Here is a 21,418-nt window from a genome sequence, read left to right on the forward strand (position 1 = left end):
TTTGAGGATAAAAGCAGCATCTTGGACATCCAACCAGTAATGTATACAGATCTTTTAGCAGCAGAGAGAGCATAAATCATGTCTCTAAAGGGGGGAGAACCCACTTTCTGTAGAAAAACCTGCTAATAAATTCACACAGTAACTAGACTTTTTAATTCTAAAGTTTAAAATTTTTGTCAGACTTTGGTTTTATTCCAAACAATTTGAATCCGTTAAGAAAAGGAAAATTACCTCTTACACATAATTCTAAATGTCAGGTTAAAATAAAGATCTCCAAGATATGCTTGTAAAATACATTTTAATTAAGCCACTAATTATGTATTTATATTTCCTCTTGCATGTTTTTCATTTTGGTAACATAGAAACAAAAGATCACAGAAATCAATTTCAGAACTATTTTAGCTACCATGGACCTTTATGGAGGCCACTGTGAAAACGAAGAATTTATTTCCAATAGTACTTGTCATAAATCATGCATGCTTCAGTGGAAGGGGCTGAAGGGAGACCATACATGCCACACTGGCTTGACGAGAGAACAGGACATGAGTTCGAGTTTAACATGTTTAGACACTTAGAACAGAAGACCCCAGATCCTAAATTCAGTGTTGTCTTGTTGTTTGTTTTTGTTTCTTTGAGGAAGAGTTCTTCTCAGATGTCTTAGGGAGAACCCTAATGCACGGAAGAGAGGAGAGCAGGGCCGCTCTGATTGGAGCAGATCTTGGGACCTTCAGCTGTCCATCTTCCAAATGGCCCTTCTGTAAGGGGCACCACCTCCTGGGAGGCCCCTGGCTTACTGGAATCCTGCAAAAAGTCTCAATTTAGTTGAAATTCATTATTTTGCAAATGTACCCAGGCATACAGCTAATTAATGGATGGGTTGGGCCCAGAATGCACATCTTCTGATTCCTACTTTCTACTGCACAAAGTTGCCTATTTGCAGTTCCTGAAATTAGTTCCAGATCTAGAAATCTCTTCCTTTGAACTAAATAGTGAACATTCTTCGATATTTAAATTAACAGACGCCAGAGAGAGCTACCATATGAAATATATTTGTGAACTATAGACCTTCCAAATACAGGCTAATTTTTGGAAGTAGATTCTGGTTTTCTGTTGTCTCTAATTAATGAGCTTAGAGATAGGTGGTGCTTCTCAAAAATTTCAGTAGACAACATTAAAAATATTTAGAAATAACAATAGTGACCAGTTTCCAGCACAAACTAGTGGGTGTGGCCGTGTCCCCACCCCCCACCCCTCACCCCACACCTGTCAATTGTCTTCCTTCAGTGCTTCTCTGCCCTACCTTTGAAGCACTAGGATCCTTCAGGCTGCAGGATATGCCCCTGAACTTAGAGATTCCCAGTGTCCGATGAAACCTCCATTGCTTCTTCTCAAGGTCAGAAGCCCATACCCCCCTAATGGGAAAAATCTCATGTTTCTCCCACACCCCAGTCGCTTCTATGTGCCCCAGCTGGTAAAGAGTCTCTCTTTTGCATATTCCCTCCAGCCAAGAAGATTGTACTGAGCTTTCCTTCCTGAGCTAGCTTTTTAAAAGATAGGCATTTTTATATGAATATAAAAAATAGTATTTGGTATGCTCTTACAAATCATACCCCCGATTCTGAGGGTGTAGGCATGTGGATTGTCGCAACACCTAGTTGATCGTCACTGAACTAGATACCCATCTTTTGCTTAATTTTCTTTTCTTGGCTTTTAAAATGTCTAATTCTGACAAAACTAAACCTGTCAAGGTTTATTATTATCTAAAATATGTAAATTCAAAATTCCCTGTGTGAGTTCACTGTGAAATCTGACATTATCAAGTTTACTGGTAAGATGTGTTATCTGGTCTCGATAACACATGTGTAAAATTGTTTCACCAGTTTTTTTTCTTTCTTTTTATTTTTTTTAATGTTTTTTATTTATTTATTCATGAGAGTCAGAGAGAGAGAGAGAGAGAGAGAGAGGCAGAGGCAGAGGGAGAAGCAGGCTCCCTGCCCAGCAGGGAGCCCGATGCGGGACTCGATCCCAGGACCCTGGGATCATGACCTGAGCCGAAGGCAGACGCCCAACCATCTGAGCCACACAGGCGCCCCAGTTTTTTTTCTTTCTTTCTACCCATTCATGAACACTGACTTTTAATCATTATTTACAACATTCTTCATCCAGTAATAGAATTTAGTTATGTGTTCATCACTAAGCAACCTTGACCAATGTGATTCACTTTGTGAGGTTAGAAGATTGTGCCAGCAAAGTATGATTTTCTTACAAAGAGAGCTGGGAAGGGAACTAGCAGAGGGTATTGAGGTAATAAAAAGTGACATATTGGTGTCACTTCTGAGGTGGTATTTTTCTAAAATCACTTAGCCTTTCTATGTGTAAAGAGATACATATTTTGTTTCAAACTTGAGTGTGCAAGAAATGTCTATTTTGTTTTCTGTAAATCAAATCAAGCCTGTTTCAAGTCCCATCCTGAGAGGTGGGAAATTAATTCTCAGTCATCCCTGGGGTTTTCTACCCTCTTCCAGAAGGACCACATAAAGGGTCTCATGCAGAGAGAATATTCAGGAAAGACTTCCCTGGTTTCCAGTCCATTCCAATTACCAGGATGACTGTCCAAGCCACCACGGTCCCTTGTGGCAGGATGCTTTGTAGAACTTTTGGGGACAGGAATCTTGCCTGGTGCCGGACTCCCTGGGCCTGGGATCCCGCTTCTCTGGATGCTCCTGCGGCTCCCTCCTCAGGTGCAGCCATCCTGCAGAGGGGCCACTGGGGAAAAAAGACACAGGTCTCCATCTCTTGGGAAACCCACAGCCTTTGGTCCCTTTCCAAAGTCTTGGATAATCTCCTTCTTCCCGTGGCTCTTGCCACTTCTGCTTCTCTTTTACCTGCTAAGGTCTAGAGTTTCTCTCTGTCCTCAACTCATAGCATCATGCCCTCTTTAAAATAAAACCTCGGAAGAGAAGTTGTCTTCAGGACACTAGCACCAAAGCCTTCCCTGAGCTTAGGGAACACAAAGGCTTTTCTCTCTTCCTTCAACCAGGAGTAGGGAAATAAAAGGAGACCAAAATTCCAAAGGAGTATCACGATAGAGTCTCCTGTATGATATCTAACACTTATAATGCTCAACATGATGACGTTAGAATAACAGGAAAGTTCTTTATTCCTTTAAGTGTTTTTGGAAAGCTTAAAAAATACCTTTGTCAGTCGCTGATGTTGTGTTGTCATACATATATTTGATACCAATATTACCATTATCCATAGAGTTAACCTTTCAAAGGAACAATGTCAGCCCCACTTCATTTCCTTTTCTCAGTTCTAATCTTGCAGCAGGTGAAGGAGAGAGGCCTGCAGTCTTTCTCTCTGCTGTGGAGAGGAGCAGTGGAGATTGGTTCCATAGGTAGAATGGTGGTTTGGGGATGTGAAATTGTGCAAGGCAGACAAGATGCAGGAGAGCAAGTGAGACCAAGTGTGCAGGGATCCAGGGACCTCCATGCCCATTTCAATCATACTAGTTGTGCTTTTTCACTTCATGTATTTAATGTAAAATTTTGTTTTCATGATGGATTCCATTGTTATAAAAATTGGAAATCCTTGAAGGATATATGCATGTATATACCTACAACATTTGAAACTCCCCAGTATTTGGAGTTAAAGATCTTCCTTTTTTGATAGTATAATTCTATGGTATAGAAATGAACCTTCCCCTTAAAATACTCTCTTGCTTAATTAATTACCACTTACATGTGAAAATCCCCAAATGATAGGTCAAGGTTAGGGGATAGTATGATTTATTTAGACTCTCAGTTCCTTTTCTGGTTAATAGGACAGCAATCGTAGATAGTTGTTGACATAAATCTTGCTGCTCGTTGTACTATAACTGTGAGTTCTTATCAGTTCCATCACCCACTTGCTCACTATACAGAACAGTACAGTTCATAGGAAGCATTAAGTACTAACCTAAATACTGAATCATGTCTCAACCAGGATTTTAAAAATTAATTCTTTATTGATATGATTTTATGGTTATACTAATCATACATTTATATCTAACTATTGGGTCTTTATATTAAACAAATTACTCAACTTCAATAACAAATTATTATGCAGAAGGTTTTAGAATTCATTTCAGACAACAATGATTTTTAATTTTTAAATGGTTAGCTTTATTTTATGCCTAGCCAAGTAACATGTTTGCTAGACCATTCATTAGACTTAAGGATTCCATTAGACAAGTTTAATATTCATATTAAATGTTTTGTAATGACATTTATTTTATAATGCTAAGTTTTTACTTTTTAAAAACATAGTTGAGTAAAACTATTTCAGTGTCAGACATTTTTAGTAACAGATATTCTGTTGTAGCTTTCAGAACAGGAAGTTCCTTTTTTAACTTACTCTGCTACTAATATTCTAAAACATAGACTTAAGATCTAGTATTTGTTGTGCAATATAAGCATTAAAATTTTTATTGCTCTTCTATTAGTATCGAATACTAAAATTTGAGTATTCAAGTTTAGAGATGGTTTTCTCATTAGAAAAGTTTGTGCGGTCAATGCGAGAACTAGGACTTCCAACTTTGCTCAGCCAGGACATCCTACAAAAAATAAACAAAAATTAGCATATAACGTGTATATCAGGACATCCTACAAAAAATAAATAAAAATTAGCCTATGATGTGTATATGGGCTAGCTAAAATGATCCTACCCCAGGTCCCAATGGGAGTTTACTGTAACTTTTGCATCTAATGTGAAATAAAATTTTGTTACATTGTATACATCATGTATATATCGGAGTTTAATACATAATTAAATATGGACAAAGAAAAGCTAATAGCAAATTAAGCACAATAAACTGATGATTTCATATTGGGGTTATTTCCCCCCTCTTAAAACATCCAAAGCCATTATAACCTAGCTCTCATATGTAAAAGGATTATATTTTTACAAAAAGATAAGTAATAATAATTCATCAGTTTTTTCTCATTATCCAGCACATGGTAGATCTCACACACACACACATTTGTGCAGACTAAAAGAAAAAAATGAAAAAAATGTGTAAAGAATGTGATTTTCCACAAACATTAAAATGCAATTAGATGAACATTTTCTTATCTATTCAAAAAAACCATTTCTTACTACATTTATTATCAAAGTGACTACGTTAAAGGGACAAGTTAAATGCTCTGAAACTATTTCTGCTTCTGTAGTGCATTGGTTTTTCTTTATTAGCAAAATATATGTGTCTAATTTATGCCTTTGGGTACTTCTCTGAGATGCTTCCTATACAATTCAGGCATATTTTAATATTGTTGACATTTGAGATATTAAAGATTTTTCCAGACTTTTTCTACCTATTAACAATTAGTTGCAACAGATGACAGATTAAGTGGGACAACAGATAAACAATATGAGGCAGTTTTATACAAGCGATGGCTGCTACCCAGCTGTTGCTGTAGAAATAGTCGGCAAGTTTGCTCATATCCCCAAAGTTCTTTTTTTTTTTTTTTTTTAGATTTTATCTATTTGACAGAGAGAGAGCACAAGTAGGCAGAGCGGCAGGCAGAGGGTGAGAGAGAAGCAGGCTTCTCGCTGAGCAGAGAGAATGTGGGGCTCTATCCCAGGACCCTGGGATCATGACCTGAGCCGAAGGCAGATGCTTAACGACTGAGCCACCCAGGCGCCCCTTTATCCCCAAAGTTCTTTCAATGTGAAGCTAGTTCCACACTCAACTGCGTAATATAGTAAGTAACAATCTTATATAACCTTGAATTACAAATATTTTCTAGGCTAAAGTCATCTGATTAGCTGAAAATTACTCTTACTCGGGCTAGAAAATTCCAATGACTCAAATTGCCATTGTAATATTTAACCCTTTCTTTGGCTCTTATGACAGTTTGGGGTAAGGTAAAATTTCATGTTTCTCCTCCTTAGAAGCTAAGCCCAGTAACACATCTTACTTTCTTCAATTCAGTTAAAATCTTAAAAGTTGAAATTGCATGTGTTGAACAAGAAAATTCAGTTATTATAAAACGGAGCCAATGGCTTCAATTTTACTAGTCCTATCTCCTTGAAATCTTCTCTGAAACAGAGACTAGAAATAATAAAAGCGAAAATGTATTGAGCACTGTTTGCTCAGCATTGTGCTGAGCTCTTTATAGACTCTTAACTCTGATCCACACATTAACCCTGTACATTATAGTCCATAGAGAGCAGAAGAGTTACGTAATTTGCTCAGGGTAGTAACAGTGGTGGGGGTGACAAATGGTCAGATTCTGGAGATGTGTTTTGAAGGTATAATCAGTAGATTTGCTGACAGATTGGACATGGTATGAGGAAAAGAGAACTGAAGGATGACACCAGAGTTATTGGTGAAAAACTACTTGGTCGTGGTCGTAATTGACTGAAGTGGAGAGACTGTGAGAAGAGCAGATTGGGGGTGGGGGAGAGATCAGAAGTTCAGTTTTGGAATGTTGACTGAGATAACTAGTAGACATCTACATGAGATGTTGTACAGGCAGTTGGATCTTTGGCTGGAGGAGATAAAGTCAGAATTTGTCTGCAGGTGGCCAGTACTGAAAGTCATAAGATTGGATGGCATCACCAAGAAAATGAATATACAAAAGGGAAGAGTTCTGAGGATTGTACTTTAGGTTAGAGCACCACAAAGTTCAGAGCCCAGGAAGCAGAGGAAGAACCAGCAAAGAAAAGCAGCAGCATCCAGAAAAGCTGCAAGGGCATCCTGTCCTAGGAGTCAGATGCAGCCCTCCAGGAGCAAGGAGGGATCAACAGGGTCCCTGCAGCTGGCAGTTCAAGTAAGGTGAGGACTGAGAACCATTGCATTGGTAACACGCTAGTCACTGATGACCTCGCTAAGAACAGTTTTGGTGGAGTGAAAGCTGTATTTAAATGGGCTCAAGAGAGAATGCAAGGAGAGCAATTGGAACCAGTGAATCTAGGACCAGTACTAATGGCTCCATGAGTTGGCAATGACTAATCCACCTAGGATGATAACTTAATGTATTAAGCTAGTTGAGAGCCTGACTACCTACTTGTAGCTGGTCTTCAACACCATTAAGAACTTCATCAGCCAGAAGTATGGCCAAGGAGAAATCTATGCCACTGGTAGGGGCAGAATGGTTGTGCTGTTAGGGAATTCAGCTGTCTTTACACTGTGTGTAAAGTGGAGGGCCACTTTGTTCCATGGCCCCAAGCATGGAACCCCTGTTGCTAGGAACCATCCTGCCTGACCTGCCTACTTACCTAGGAGTGTTCTAGTCACCTGTCACTTTGCAAGCCCCAAGACTTCACTCACGTGCTACTCCTGCAGTCAGCACTTTATAGGTGTGGCTCAGGTCTGGAGATGGCAGATCTAGGAGTTCTAGCTAAAGTGCTGTAATTTTACCTCTTTGTTTCACGAAGGGTATTAGTTAAGAACCACATAATCAAACAGTACCTGTTAATTCATTTCGATTTAATAAATATTTAAGTAGCACTGTATGCAAAGCATATCCTTGATACTGGAATGCACACATGGATATCTAAAAGGAGGCTTCGGGGCGCCTGGGTGGCTCAGTCGTTAAGCGCCTGCCTTCGGCTCAGGTTCAGATCCCAGCGTTCTGGGATCGAGCCCCGCATCGGGCTCCCCGCTCAGCGGGAGGCCTGCCTCTCCCTCTTCCACTCCCCCTGCTTGTGTTCCCTCTTTTGCTGTGTCTCTCTGTCAAATAAATAAATAAAATCTTTAAAAAAATAAAATAAAATAAAAATAAAAGGAGGCTTCTTCCCTCAGTAACTCACAATCTAATGGAAGAGTTTGGAGAATGATAAAAATAACTATAATTCAGAATGTGATGAGCAATGTGATTTTAATATAAAGGGAAAGGAATTGGATGGGGTTAATTTCTAGACAAGGTACTCAGGGACATCTTTGTGATAGCAGTGGCATTGAAGCTAAGTTTTAAATACTAGAGAAATTTCCAAATGTTAGAATAGGAATGCCAATTTAAGCATGGCAGGAAACCAAGAAGCATTAGGGAAAAAATTAATAATGTTAACTAATGAAAAATGTAAAACTTTTGAATGGTCAAAAAATGTCTTAAGCAAAGCCAAAACAAACAGCAAACTGGAAAACTTATTTGCAGGTTTCTTACTATACTAAGAACACTTAAAAATCAATACATAAAAGATAGCCATCTAATAAAAAAAATGGTCAAAGAACATAAACAACAGATGAAAGGGAAAGAAATATAAATGGCCAGTAAATATGTGCAAATATTCTCACTCTTACTCATTTTAAAAATACAAATCAAGCAAGAATGAGACACCATCTGTTACTTAGGGAATGGCAAATATTTGAAAAGTTGATAATATCTAATAATGACAGTTAAGGTGTGGGAAAAGAGGCACTTTTTGCAAATTTGTACAGCCTTTCAAAAGGGCAATTTGGTACCACTTATCAAATTTTTAAATGTCCATGACTTACAGTCTTGCTGTCATAGAGAGGGGAGTCTGGGATATAGACTCTGCGATGGAGACTAGTTCCTAGGGATGCTCTCAGGTTCAAGAACTGTGGGAGGCAAGGAAAGTAGACAGGATTGGAATGAAGGAGAAGTTGGGTGAGATGCAGTTTCATTGAAGACCTCAGCCGACACATGAGGAACTCTGAAGCTGGGAAGACCCTTCAGCATTGTCCCAATTTACAGTGAGAGGGAAGGGTCTTTATATCCCCCCACCATGAGCGAGTCATTAGAGAAGAGCTGCCCAGAGAAGGAGATGTGACAGTTAGTGTGGTGACTTCCTTCTGCTGAGGCAACTCCTAAAGTGGACTGATGCCTGGGGGCCACCTTCCACCAGCACTCCCAGCATCTGGAGAATAAGTCCTTCAGTCCTGAAAGGGAGTCTGAGTGGCACATCTCAGTACTACTGCACATATTCTCACAAGTGGGCAGAAGGAATGAATTGAAGATGCAAGACAAAGAAGTAGTAATTGGTGGGACAAGGCTCCAGGGCAGGTTGGAACAAACAGGATCATTAAATAGACTCATTAGGTTTAGAAATGAGGACACATCTCTGTACAGAAGAGAAGGAGTCAAAAAAATGAGAGCAACTTGGATGTGAAGAGGTATTGGCATAAGATAACCTCCATTTTCTTAGTAAAGTAAGAGGTACAGTAATTTATTAAGAATTAAGGGAGGTAAGGTAGGGTTGAGGAATTAGAGTGAAAAGATGTTAATTGCTATGGAAGTTCTTTTTTTTAATTTTTATTTTAAAGATTTTATTTATTTATTTGAGAGAGAGAGAGAGACAGCATGAGAGGGGAGCGGGTCAGAGGGAAAAGCAGGCTCCCCGCTGAGCTGGAAGCCTGATGTGGGACTTGATCCCAGGACTCTGGGATAATGACCTGAGCTGAAGGCAGTCGCTTAACCAACTGAGCCACCCAGGCACCCCGCTATGGAAGTTCTTGATGATGAGCAGGGAGAGCAGTTGAGGGTGACCAGATGGCCAGAAGCAGAATACACGCCTGCCTGCCTGCACTGCACTGTGCTTTCTTTCTTTCTTTCTTTCTTTTTTTTTTTTTAAAGATTTCATTTATTTTTTTGACAGAGAGAGACATAGCGAGAGCAGGAACACAAGCAGGGGGAGCGGGAGAGGGAGAAGCAGGCTTCCCGCAGAGCAGGGAGCCCGATGTGGGACTCGATCCCAGGACCCTGGGATCATGACCTGAGCCGAAGGCAGATGCTTAATGACTGAGCCACCCAGGCGCCCTGCACTGTGCTTTCTTAGACACCTGTCCTACAAGCATAGTGGGACCAGTGGGGCCAAGGATCAGTGCTTGGGCCAAAGGCTTCTCCATAGGGACATCCATCCCATCTTAGGGGCAGAGTTAACAATTCAATCAGATGTTTCTTAGAGTGAACAATGGAAGGCAGGACTCCCCATCCGCCAATCTGGAATGGACTTATCTTTAGCCAGAGGCAGAGCTGTGGTCTTAGGTTTACTAGAGGGAGGTGAATAAACCATTTCATGGGGCAGCCTCCAATTTTGGTATCTTTGTATTTCTTCTCTTGGACTGGGCAGATCCTCTAGGGAAGGTGTGTCCAATGTCCCACCTACAGTCTATCAATTTGGCTCTGTGTGTTTTGGGAAGAAGGGTAAGGCCTCAATATTCACTGTGTAACTAACTGGACACCTGTTTTCAGCTGTGCCTAGGAGACTATCTCTAGAGCATGAAACTCCGGCTTCCACCTAGGTGGGCAGGGAAGCTACTCCGAAGTGTAGGGGTGAGAGAATAGCTTATTAAACAAATCTTAAATCCTTGTATTTTTGACCCCACCTTTCTGCCCCCTTCCAGTGGCCTGAGCCTTGGGGGGTTTCCACTGTGTTAAAAGGGCCATTTCTCTGCTTCCCCCACTGGACCCTTACCATTCAGGTCAGCATGACCACTAGCTCTTCTTCTTTCTAATTTCCAAAGTTTTGTTGCCCTGTCTTTCAAAGCTTTGTTCTTGTTGGTGTTTAAACCTTTTTAAAAAAAATCAATTTTACTCATATTTAAGTGGGGTTTAGGTGGGAGCAGAAGTAAATGCATATGTTCCAAATGTAACCTCTTTAACTGAAAGTATGGCTTTATCCTTTATATTTAAATCTTTAATCCATCTGGAATTATGTGATTGCATGATATGAAAAAGAGGTCTTAATTTTGAATGCATAGACATTTTCCCCAGAACAACTATAATCATAGATTAAATCTGCGTGTATGCCTGAATATTTTTCTAGACATTCTTTTTAACTCCATTGATACCTTTGGTTAATCCCTAAACCAGCATCAAACTATATTAATTCTTATACCCTTAGAATATATATTAATGCTCAAGCAATCTCTACACTTTCCCACCCTGTAAACTAATAATTCTAATTGTCCTTGTCTATCTAGAGGTCTACTAGATTTTAGCATAATTTTGTCTAATCCCTTCAAATCCCCTTTTAAATCTTAAAATAATTCAGAAAGAACTGGCATTCTAACATTTAATCTTGTCATCAAGAGTAAAAATTTTCCCTGCTTTTGTTCAAGTCTTTATGTTCCTCATCAAAATTTTGTAGTTTACTTGATTCAGGTCCTATTTCCTGATAATACTTAAATATGTTCTATTTTTCTTGCTATTTTGAACAAGATGCTTTTTAATGGTCATGTTTCTAAACGGGTACCTAGGGAAACTAGTAATGTCTTCATTGTAATCAGATGTCTTACTGAAGTTCCTTAGAATAGTTTTCTTTCCTTTGGGGTTCCTAGGTAAACCACCCTATGTAGTTCTCCTGGATTTGTTCTGTTAATCCACTTTTATCACCTTGGTTGGATAATTGCAAATTACTCTTTACTGTAGGCTATCAAGCCACATTTCGGCTATTTCCGTGGCTTCGAGAGAATCGCCTTAGTATGTAAAGAAAGAATCATGAACAGTGTTCACCCAGCAAGGGGGCCAGCATACATGGCTCAGGCTCCAGCATATTTTATCTATTAGGTTAGTAGACTCAATAAATACTGAATGGATGGTTGGATGGATGAGTGAATTACATTTGCTTGAGTGACACTGAAGTCTAATTTTCTGCTGTAAATTTTAGTCTGCTTTGTATGTGTATATCTTTCAGATATTTTTAAGAAGTATCCACTGATAGGCTTAAAAAAAAAAACAAAAAATAAGAAGGCTCAATAAATAAAAATGGAAGGATAAGATGTAAAGTGGAAAATTCTATTAACAGGAGGCCTGTTACTTGATGATCGTGTTCTCCCTTCACTCTAATATATTTTAAATGTTGTATGTAGAGTTTTTGAAAATGAAACTAATTTCTATAGTGTTTCTTTTTACCAAAATCATGTTGTCCTTAACAATGAAGTAATATAAGAGGGAATTTTATTATAGATGCAGCTCTTACATGTTTGATGAGGATTATACATAGTTGTAAGAATAATTTTTGTGTGGAATGGCAAAAGACAATGATATTGCTTGTATGTTAAGTATTCTTCACGCCATCTTTGCATAAAAGAAAATGAATAAAACACGGTGCTGGTAAATGTTAGATGACGGAGGAAAAATCTATTCATTTAATCAATTAACTGCATTGTGTTTTTCCATTCCTGCTCAGGCAGGGACCAACTATGGGTCCCCTCAGGGTTTCCACGGCACGCTGATTCTTCGGTGCAGATGGCACACATTTAGCTCTCAAGTATAGTAAATGCCACACATTTATGGCCTCAGCAACCAGCAAAGAGGCCAGCTGTGGCCTTTTAAAATGCACTCAGGTTTCTACCCTCCTAGAGACCCTTTGCTGACTGCCCCTATCTAAAACGGACCCTGCCCCCACTATGGTGTGCATCATGGGAATGATCACATTCTGTAATTGCTATGTTTATGTAATGCTTGATGTGTTCACTACGTGGCTCCTCCACATTAGAATGCAAATTCTAAGAAGGCAGAGTAGGAGTCTGACTCACTATTGCCTCCCCAACATCTCGCATGATGCCTGATGACAATGGGCACTCAGTAAATACGATACATACTAAATGAATGCATCTTTGTCACCTGCCTGCCTTCCAGTCTATAGCTTCCATGCATGAGAAAAGCGGGCATTTCTAGGGTGCTCCACAGTCCACACACAGAAGGGAGCCCTGGGCACAACCTTTTAACTCTGATTTTATCTCACATGAAACAAAACACTCCCATTTTTTACACACTTTGAAAGGTAAACAAAGAGTTGCTCTTATTACAGAGAAATGAAAAAATTCATGGCAGTCCCTATGAAATAACATGAGTAATGACTATATTCATCCTCTTAGAGGAAGCTGGAGGTCTGTGAGTCTGACCTAATAACCTGGATGTAAGCATGTGAACCAAGTTTATTTGTGGAATCTGTTCACCTATTTTTGCCAGCCCCCGAATGTTATTACAATTCTTGTCATTTTAGGTTTACTCATTATATAAGAAAGCATGGTAACTGACTTCACCCAGAACACAGAGTGACTATTAGAACAGCCCCAGAGGGCCAAGTCCATCCTGCAAACTCAGTCACATTGACCTGCCGCCATTTAAGTTCAGGGCACAGTTGGTTGTATATCCTCAGATATACAAAAGTCTTTAGACATTGTTCTTAGTATTCCAAAGATGTACAAACAAACACCTGCTGTCATAGTTGTAGTCAGGATTTTTAAGCTTTTTAAAAAGAAGAGTCCTTTCTCCCAACATAATCTTGCATGAAAGCCTGATTCTTGTAGAAGTGAAGTGCTTCTCTGAAGCAAGGGAATGGTTGGGGGTGAGGTGCAGAACCTCCCCCTCAGGCCTCTCTGTTTCCCAACTCTACCTGGAGCACCTCTGGGGAAACCCAAGGGCTCTCAAGAGCCCAGTGTAAAAATTGCCCTATTAACCTATCACTGACAAGGATATAGGGAGTGGAATGGATGGAGAATCCATCATAAGTACAAGTAGAAATCAACATAGGACTGTCTCTTCTATTACTCAAGTCGTTTAGTGTTTCCTACAAAATGTAGTAAGCTCCTGGCATGATAAGAAAAATTCCATTTAACTAATATCCTTCTTGAAAAAAAGAGGTGGAATTAAAGCACTAGAAAGCCAACACTATTAATAATTCATACCAGTTCTATTTGCTGGGTCTGAAGTGGGGCAGAATAATCCTTTTGGATATCTCTGCAGCACTGGTGTAAAATGTAGACCATAGCAAGAAAGCAGACAGTAAGAAGAGACAGCTAATGAATCAAAAGCAAACGTGGTGCATGCTGGAAAATATTGAGTTGCCTGTCCATTTCAAGCTTTTAAACTAGCATTAATAATGGAAGGAGAGTACATAATATTTTTGTTATTCTCCTTTCTTAAGCATGTTTCTTATTCAGGTACATGTAAACAAATAATACCATAGACTTTTTCATTATTGATATAAGCTTTTTAATGGTATTTTACTATACAGTTGACCCTTAAACAACATGAATTTGAACTGCACAGGTCCACTTATATGAGGATTTTGTATAGCACAGTATTGTAAATGTATTTTAATAAAATTTCTAGCTTATTTTAAGAATATAGTATATAATCAAGGGCACCTGGGTGGCTCAGTCACTTAAGTGGTTGCCTTCAGCTGAGGTTATGATGGGGGGGGGCAGTGTCCTGGAATTGAGCCTGCATGGGGCTCCCTGCTCAGCAGGGGAGTCTGCTTCTCCCTCTCCCCCTCCCCCAGCTCATGCTCTCTCTCTCTCTCAAATAAAATCTTAAAAATATATAGTATATAATCTAACATACAAAATATGTGTTAACTCTTCCTGTAATCAGTAAGTCTTCCTTCTGGTCAATAGTGGGGATTAGTTTTGGGGGAGTCCAAAGTCATACGTGGATTTCCAACTGTGTAGAGGGTTGGCACCCCTAACCGCCCCCCCAGCATTGTTTAAGTATCAACTGTAATGTTGAAAATTTCTGTCATCTGTAGCCCATGAACAGAGAAGAGTTCAGTGATTTTCAAGGGAATCCCAGCACTTGCATAATTAACCTGAACCCAGATTACTCCTCTTTAAAAGGGGGTTAGCCCTTACCTTACTGAGTTACTGAATGATTTAAAGAGAATGTGTAGAAATTGCCCGGTGCAACATCCCATACACAGTAAGCCCTTAATAGCAGTTATTGCTGTCTAATTGTTCTGTCTTTGCCAAGGATGGTGGAGAGCCTCTTAAGCAAGCTCTGTGATGGTCAAAGTCACATACTTCTAGTGCAATTCCACTAGTAAAACCTGTTGGAGTTACTGTTCTGCTGCAGGGGGAAAGGGCAGGTCATTCCATCTCCTCAGCTAGGAGAGTCTGGAAGAGCTCCCCAGGATTCTGAAAACGAGACAACTGGATCAAAGGGCCTGGGAGTAGAAGAGGCAGAAGTAGTGAGGGCATGACCTAAGTCTCTGGCTGCGTTGTCAGACAACCATTGTTGGGTCAGCCAAGTGACAGATACCCTCTCCTTTCTGTTTTATGGAGGGGAAAGATGAGAGTGGCACAGTGGTATGGAGGGGGACTTTGGGATCAATTCTGCTTGAGTGTGAATCAGCTACCACTTCCCCACTGGCCATGTGGGGCAAGTTTCTTCAACTCTCAGTGCCTCCATTTGTAAAATGGAGAGTACATTGCCTGCCTCCAAGTTGTTACTGAAGATGAATAGGGTAAAATGCAGAACCTAGTACACACTCCATATTTAGCTATTGTATCAGGGTGCGGTAGCAGGTCAGAAAACCACCTTAGCTCTTTTAGAAGGGAATTTGGTCCTTACAAAATCACTAGGCAGGCTGGAAGAACATATTTAGATTGGGCTTGTTGGAGCAACTCTGTAGAATTGGTTGTTAAAGAGTAAAATGTTAAAACTGAGATTCTCCGCAAATATAAAACGACTTGTGTCAAAGATTTCTATTCAATGCATTAATGACAGAACATCTTCCAGGTTCTATCTGGCTCAAAAGAAAATTTAGAGACTCATACATATGTAGACCTAGGTGTATATATACATATATACAAGCAGGGATGCTGAACTCATCTGGCTAATAGAGGTCAACTTGGTTGAAATTCTATAGGGCAGGACTGTCCAACAGCTATAATATGAGCATCTTCTAGGAGCCATATAAAAGTAAAAAAGGTGAAATTCATTTTGATAATTTTTTTAGTTCAATATATCCAAGCTATTATTTCAATATATGATCCATACAAACGATTAATAGAAAAAGCGAGCTATTTTACATATTTTATATTGAGGCTTTGAATTCTGGCATGTATTTTACACTTACAACATATCTCAATCCAAACTTGCCACACTGCGAGTGCTCAATAACCACATATGACTAAGGGCCCCCATATTCGTGTAGTTTTAGAGCAATAATAAAAAAAAAATGGGATTACGTTTTCTTTAGGGCAAAAGTCAATTCTCTATCTACCAGAAAAAAAGCAATTTGCTTTGCTATGAACAAGAAGTATTTGCATTTCTTTAGTTTACTACAAGTAAATTTCTACCTTAGAGTTGTAAAATAGCCTAGTTAGTAGAAAATCAAAGGTGCACATCTGTATAGAATCAGAAAATTACTGAAAGCTACCCCTCGACCATACCCAGAACTTCCCTGAAAGACACCCCCTAATCTCCACTACTAAGTCCTGGACAATTTTTTGTGTGACAAGCCCATGGGGGGAACTGCTGCAAATCAGGAGGCTGTCACCAAAATCACTTCATTAATGAACATGCTACCCTAACTGCACTCCAGGCATCAGGAAGTCCCACCAGGATGGCTGGCTCCAGAGCCACGTGATATCTGCTAGATCCTCACACCAGCTAAATGGATGACTCGGGCACCTCTGCTGCTTCTCTTTCCACCTAGATCAGTTTCAAGTTCAAATTTCACATGTGGACCTCTGATGGATGAAACCTCCATCACCTTTGAGGCTCTAGCTGCAAGAGAGTCAGGGAAACATGGTTCCTAGCTCTCGTCTGCAGACAAGGAAAGGCACCAGAAGGAGTGTGGAACCGTGATTGAGCAAGGCAACGTACCATGTCCACCACTGCTATTATTCAGTTAACAAGAACTGGATGAACTTCTACTCTAAGGGATACAGAGATGAGAAGTTTTGTTTTGTTTTTGTTACTAATCTGTATGATAGCAACACTGTTGTGGGCTCTCTCGGATCTAGAGTTCTTCTCAGCACTAGAACAGAATTCCGAGGAACACAAACATTGAAGAGTTAGGTGGAAGAGGAGAAGAAGGCAGAGGACAAGTTGAAGGAATGACCAGAGAACAGGGAGATATCCACAAAGTGTGGTGTTAAAGAAAACCCAGGCCACAGAATACTTTAAGAAGGAGAAAGAAGTCAACTTCCAGATGCTGCTGAGACCTAAATAAAATCTGAGCTGAAAAATGCTTTGGGGACCTTAGCAGGATCAGCCTCAGTGACGTGGTGGGGGTGGAAGCCAGATTTAAATGGCTTTAGGACTGAGGGGGAAGTGAAGCAACGCAGACAGCAAGAATAGATCAATCTTTTGAGCTGTCTCTGAGGGAGAGGAGAGACACAGAGTAGCTTTATACATCTTTAAGGTTTTGTTCTTGGCAAGCAAGCCTGCCTCGATTCTGAATTCAATGCCTTCCAATATTTATGAGCGCTTTGTCTCAGAAGAACAATATTTGAGGAGGATTGTTTTAATAACACACAGTCTAGGGCGTTTTCTATTCCAGATATGTTAAAATCTACTCCTACGTGAAGCCAAATGAAAAGCGAGTTGCCCAGACTCCCCTGTATTTTCACCCCCTCACCCTGACCTCTCCACTTCCCCAACCCAAAAAAATGCTCACAAGCAAACTGAGTGTTTGGGGGGATGCCATTAGCTGATAGTGGGCTACTAGATAGTTTAGAGCCAAACTGTGACCCACACAGAGCAGAGGTCAGTATTTTATACATTTTTTTAAGCCTTGTTCCTGGCCCCATTTTATGTCCCCACCCTTGTTTTCTGTTCTTTTTCACTTTTAAATGTACGTTCTCTCGTTACAGTTTTACATTTTCTGACCAATCACTTTAAAGATTTATTTATTTATTTGAGAGAGAGAATGAGAGACCGAGAGCATGAGAGGGAGGAGGATCAGAGGGAGAAGCAGACTCCCTGCCGAGCAGGGAGCCCGATGCGGGACTCGATCCTGGGACTCCAGGATCATGACCTGAGCCGAAGGCAGTCGCTTAACCAACTGAGCCACCCAGGCGCCCCTGACCAATCACTTTAAATCATGTGGGAACCAAGTGAGGTATAAACACATAAAACTGAGGGGTTTTTTTTCTTGCTGATACTGTTTCTTTGATTTTATAAAGGAAATTATTGGAAAGGAGGGTAGAGATTTATTTATGGAGTTTTGCTTTACCATCTACTTTTCCATTAAAGCAAGGCATGCAACATTCTGAGGTCCTAAAAATCTGTATCTTTAGGGCAGTGGTCTCAGTAGCTGGCTGCCAATCTGTCAATGGCCCTGAACTTAGGGACTAAGAGCTCTCAGCGTTGGCCCTGGGACAAGGGCAGCTTGGAGCTGGGGGGCTGCCCTGAACAGAGAGGGGCTGGGTAGGGCAGAGACCTTGAGCGTGGTGCTGGGTGAGAGCCCCATGCAGCGTTTTCCTGGGGCTGCTGGGGAGGAGCATCGGTTCTCCCCGGCCAGGCCAGTGCTGGTCTAGGGGAAGTCTCACGGAGAGGGGTGTGCACAGGCTTTAAAGACAATTCATGAAGCATCTCCCTGACAGTCAGTGAAAATAACTTGTGCAGAATTCAATCTAAAGAATAGTTCAGAGGAGAACGGAGAGGCAGGCAATAACACAAGAGCCACTGGAAAAACAAGAAATTTAACAGGTGGAAAATGAGAAACAAAAACGTTAATGGAAAGAAGACTGTCCAGGTGTCTTTTAAGGGCATCACCTGTGACCCAGAGCCTATCACACTACATGTTGTTAACCCTAAAGATGGGCACTTTCAGAATGCCTTTAAATATTCACCAAGAAGTCAAAATACTGAAACTTTTCTTTATTGGGATGTTTCATAATTAGGGAAATGGCTTATCTTTTGAAACTCTCAGGGTTAAAAAAAAATCTTTTTAGATTCTCATTTTCCCCTAGAAAGGTATTTATTCTTTAAATCCATGTGACTCAGTTTATAGGGAGGCTCATGATAGGATGTAAGAACATCACTAAAGTGTCTCACTTCATAGGTGGCCACCCACGAATGGTACTTGGATATTATACTGAGTATTTTTCAGCACTAATGTATTCGATGCACATAAGTTTCAATCTGTATTAAATTCAGAAAGTAGCCATTTCCTCTCAAAAGGTTTTCCTTTTTGTATTCATAAAAATATATGCCAGTTGATTTCCTCCTTTTACAAAAATAACAAAACAGAAGGTGAAGGAAAAAAATACGTATCCTCCTAACATTAATGTTTTTTGCAGATAGTAAAAAAGTTATTGCTAAATCCCAATGAACACTTTGGCCTAAATTTTAAAAACTAAAATTGCATGTATTGTTGTCACCTTAGTAACAAAATTTAAATAGTGTGTGCTTGCTAAATGACTTTAAACGGTTTTATTTTTCATAAAGAAATCTTATGAATACCTTGATGAATCTTAGGCAACTTGAATATATTGATAATGTCCTTTTATTGGTCTATCTAGTGGGAAGTGAAAAGGGCAAAGAACAGATTACAGGCAGAGAGGGGGAAGGGAGAAGATTTAATGGAAGGCGCTGAGAGACAGGTAATGATCCCTCTCTAAAGTAAAACTCTTCATCATTTTACTATTGCATTCTAAGATGTGCTCAGTTTCTCTGACACCATAATAAAATGATCAAAGAATGTCTACTCACCAGGATCAAAATGCAATTTAATTAATTATATCTCCCTCTTCTGAATCGAAAGCTTCTTAGAGAGTAGATGGCTGTCATATTTAGTTTTCCAAATGACTTTTAGATAAAGCCACTCAAACTGGGCATATAAACCCAAACTCACCAGAGTGATATGCTTGCATTTAAAGAGAATTAAAAATCTGAGGTTTCGAAAGTTACAGTCACAAAGCTCAAGTCAGAAGATAGGTCCCACTGTGGAAGAAACTGGCCTCCCAGACATTGGGTCTAGAAAGTGCTCTTTGCGCCTGGCAATCATCCAGATGAGGACTAATGTTTGGAAGCCTCTTCTAATTAGACACTCTTTCCTGCTACAGTGAAACTTGGATCAAAGAAAGAAAGAAATTAGCTAGCAGCTTCCTCTAGAATCCTATGAGCCATCATTACCTTGGTGGAGACGCCAACAGTCTTCAGTGGTCTAGGAAATTGATCCTAAAAGCTTTCTCTGAAATGATCAGGTTTAGAGGCACAAATAAATGCTAACCAAATTCATAGATCAATTTATAAAACAGAATACCCTGTATTGATTTATACTGGGCGCTGTATTTGTCAAATATATCATCCATTTGTGCAAGAATTTTCCAACTGAGGAAGCATGCTAAAACGGAATTACATTAGATTGCTTTCTCCAGTCTAGGCATATTTTGGTTTAGAGAATCTATGCGGATATTACTTTCTTCCCAAGGAAACACTGAAGAAGTGATAATATAGTTCCCCTTTTTACAAACTCTTCATCACCTGCTGCTTTTCACTTAGCATATCATTGCCTCAGACAAGTTAATGAGGCTATGGTTTTCTTTACGCTTACCTTGTTCCTGTCCTGAGCACATTCCCTGGTCACCTGGATTACACTAAAGCACATTCCAGGCTCTTTCTAGGGCAAAGACAAGGAAAAACCCATCCCTTTACTGCACCATATTTACAAACTACATCTTAAGGAAGTTTGCTTTGAAAGAGATGATTTTGTTTCCATTTTGAAAGGCAACATTTCTCTAGGTTCGGAAAAGATGAAAGAAGTGAAACCCTTTCTAACTAGAGGTTGTTGGTGACCGCAAGAATGCCCTTTGCCACAGAGAGAATTATTCAGAAAGGGAATGCACTGAAGGGTCCTAGTCCTCTCCATGACGATCAAGCAATAATACTGTCATGGCAGCAAATAGACTCAGTGTTCTGTGTCAGGGAATGGGTCCATTACCATGGTTGCTACTCAAACTACCCTTGAACATAGAGGCTTGAAACAATATTTATCCTGCTGTAAGTCTGCAGTTTGGGCAGAGAGAGCTCAGCTCTGCCACACTCCATGGAAAACAAAGCTCAAAAGCGGAGGAAAGGAAGAACTGGAAGGCTCAATCGCTCACAGGTCTGGCAGGTGAGCCTGGGAAAACCCAATCAACTACAGTCTGGAATGGCCAGGGCTCCTCAGGCTCTCCAGCATGGTGGCTTCAGAGGAGCCAGACTTCTTACACTTGAATCAGCTCAGGAATCCAAAAGCAAAGTGTCAGAGAGAGAGAGAGCCAGGTGGAAGGTGCTTGTCTATTCTAACCTAGTCTTGGTAGACACTCAGTGTCCCCTCCACTGCATTCTGTCTGATAGAAGCCAGTCACCAAGGCTCATCCATATTCAGGGGCAGAGGATGGCAAAGAGTTTCTGAGCTTGTTTTAAAATTACCACAATAGGGGCGCCTGGGTGGCTCAGTCATTAAGTGTCTGCCTTCGGCTCAGGTCATGATCCCAGGGTGCTGGGATCGAGTCCCGCATCGGGCTCCCTGCTCAGTAGGAAGCCTGCTTCTCCCTCTCCCTCTACTGTTCCCCCTGCTTGTGCTCTCTCACTCTCTGTCAAATAAATATTTAATAAAAATAATAAATAAATAAAATTACCACAATAACTTTGTATAGCTGAAGATTTACAGGAGAATATACCATTTCTTTATTTACTCATTCATTCAACAAATACTTAATGAGCTTTTACCATAAACTAACTTAACC

At 40.1% G+C, this 21,418-nt stretch overlaps 1 protein-coding gene across 6 annotated transcripts in view; it reads right to left on the reverse strand.

Moving 5' to 3' along the window:
* Positions 1-425: 425 nt before the first annotated feature.
* The window catches only part of ACYP2 (acylphosphatase 2), a 168,390-nt gene continuing 147,397 nt past the window's right edge, over positions 426-21,418 (reverse strand). For 2 of the 6 annotated variants that reach the window (XM_035001560.1, XM_035001561.1), the window contains one exon: positions 426-801. In XM_035001560.1, the coding sequence (XP_034857451.1) occupies positions 670-801 (132 nt within the window). In that variant the 3' untranslated portion in view covers positions 426-669. The other 4 variants (XM_035001562.1, XM_035001563.1, XM_035001557.1 and 1 more) reach the window with 3 other exon arrangements.

Source organism: Mirounga leonina, unplaced genomic scaffold (assembly GCF_011800145.1).
Source record: "Mirounga leonina isolate KUSES-001 unplaced genomic scaffold, KU_Mleo_1.0 Mir_125, whole genome shotgun sequence".
NCBI classification, from domain to species: Eukaryota; Metazoa; Chordata; class Mammalia; order Carnivora; family Phocidae; genus Mirounga; species Mirounga leonina.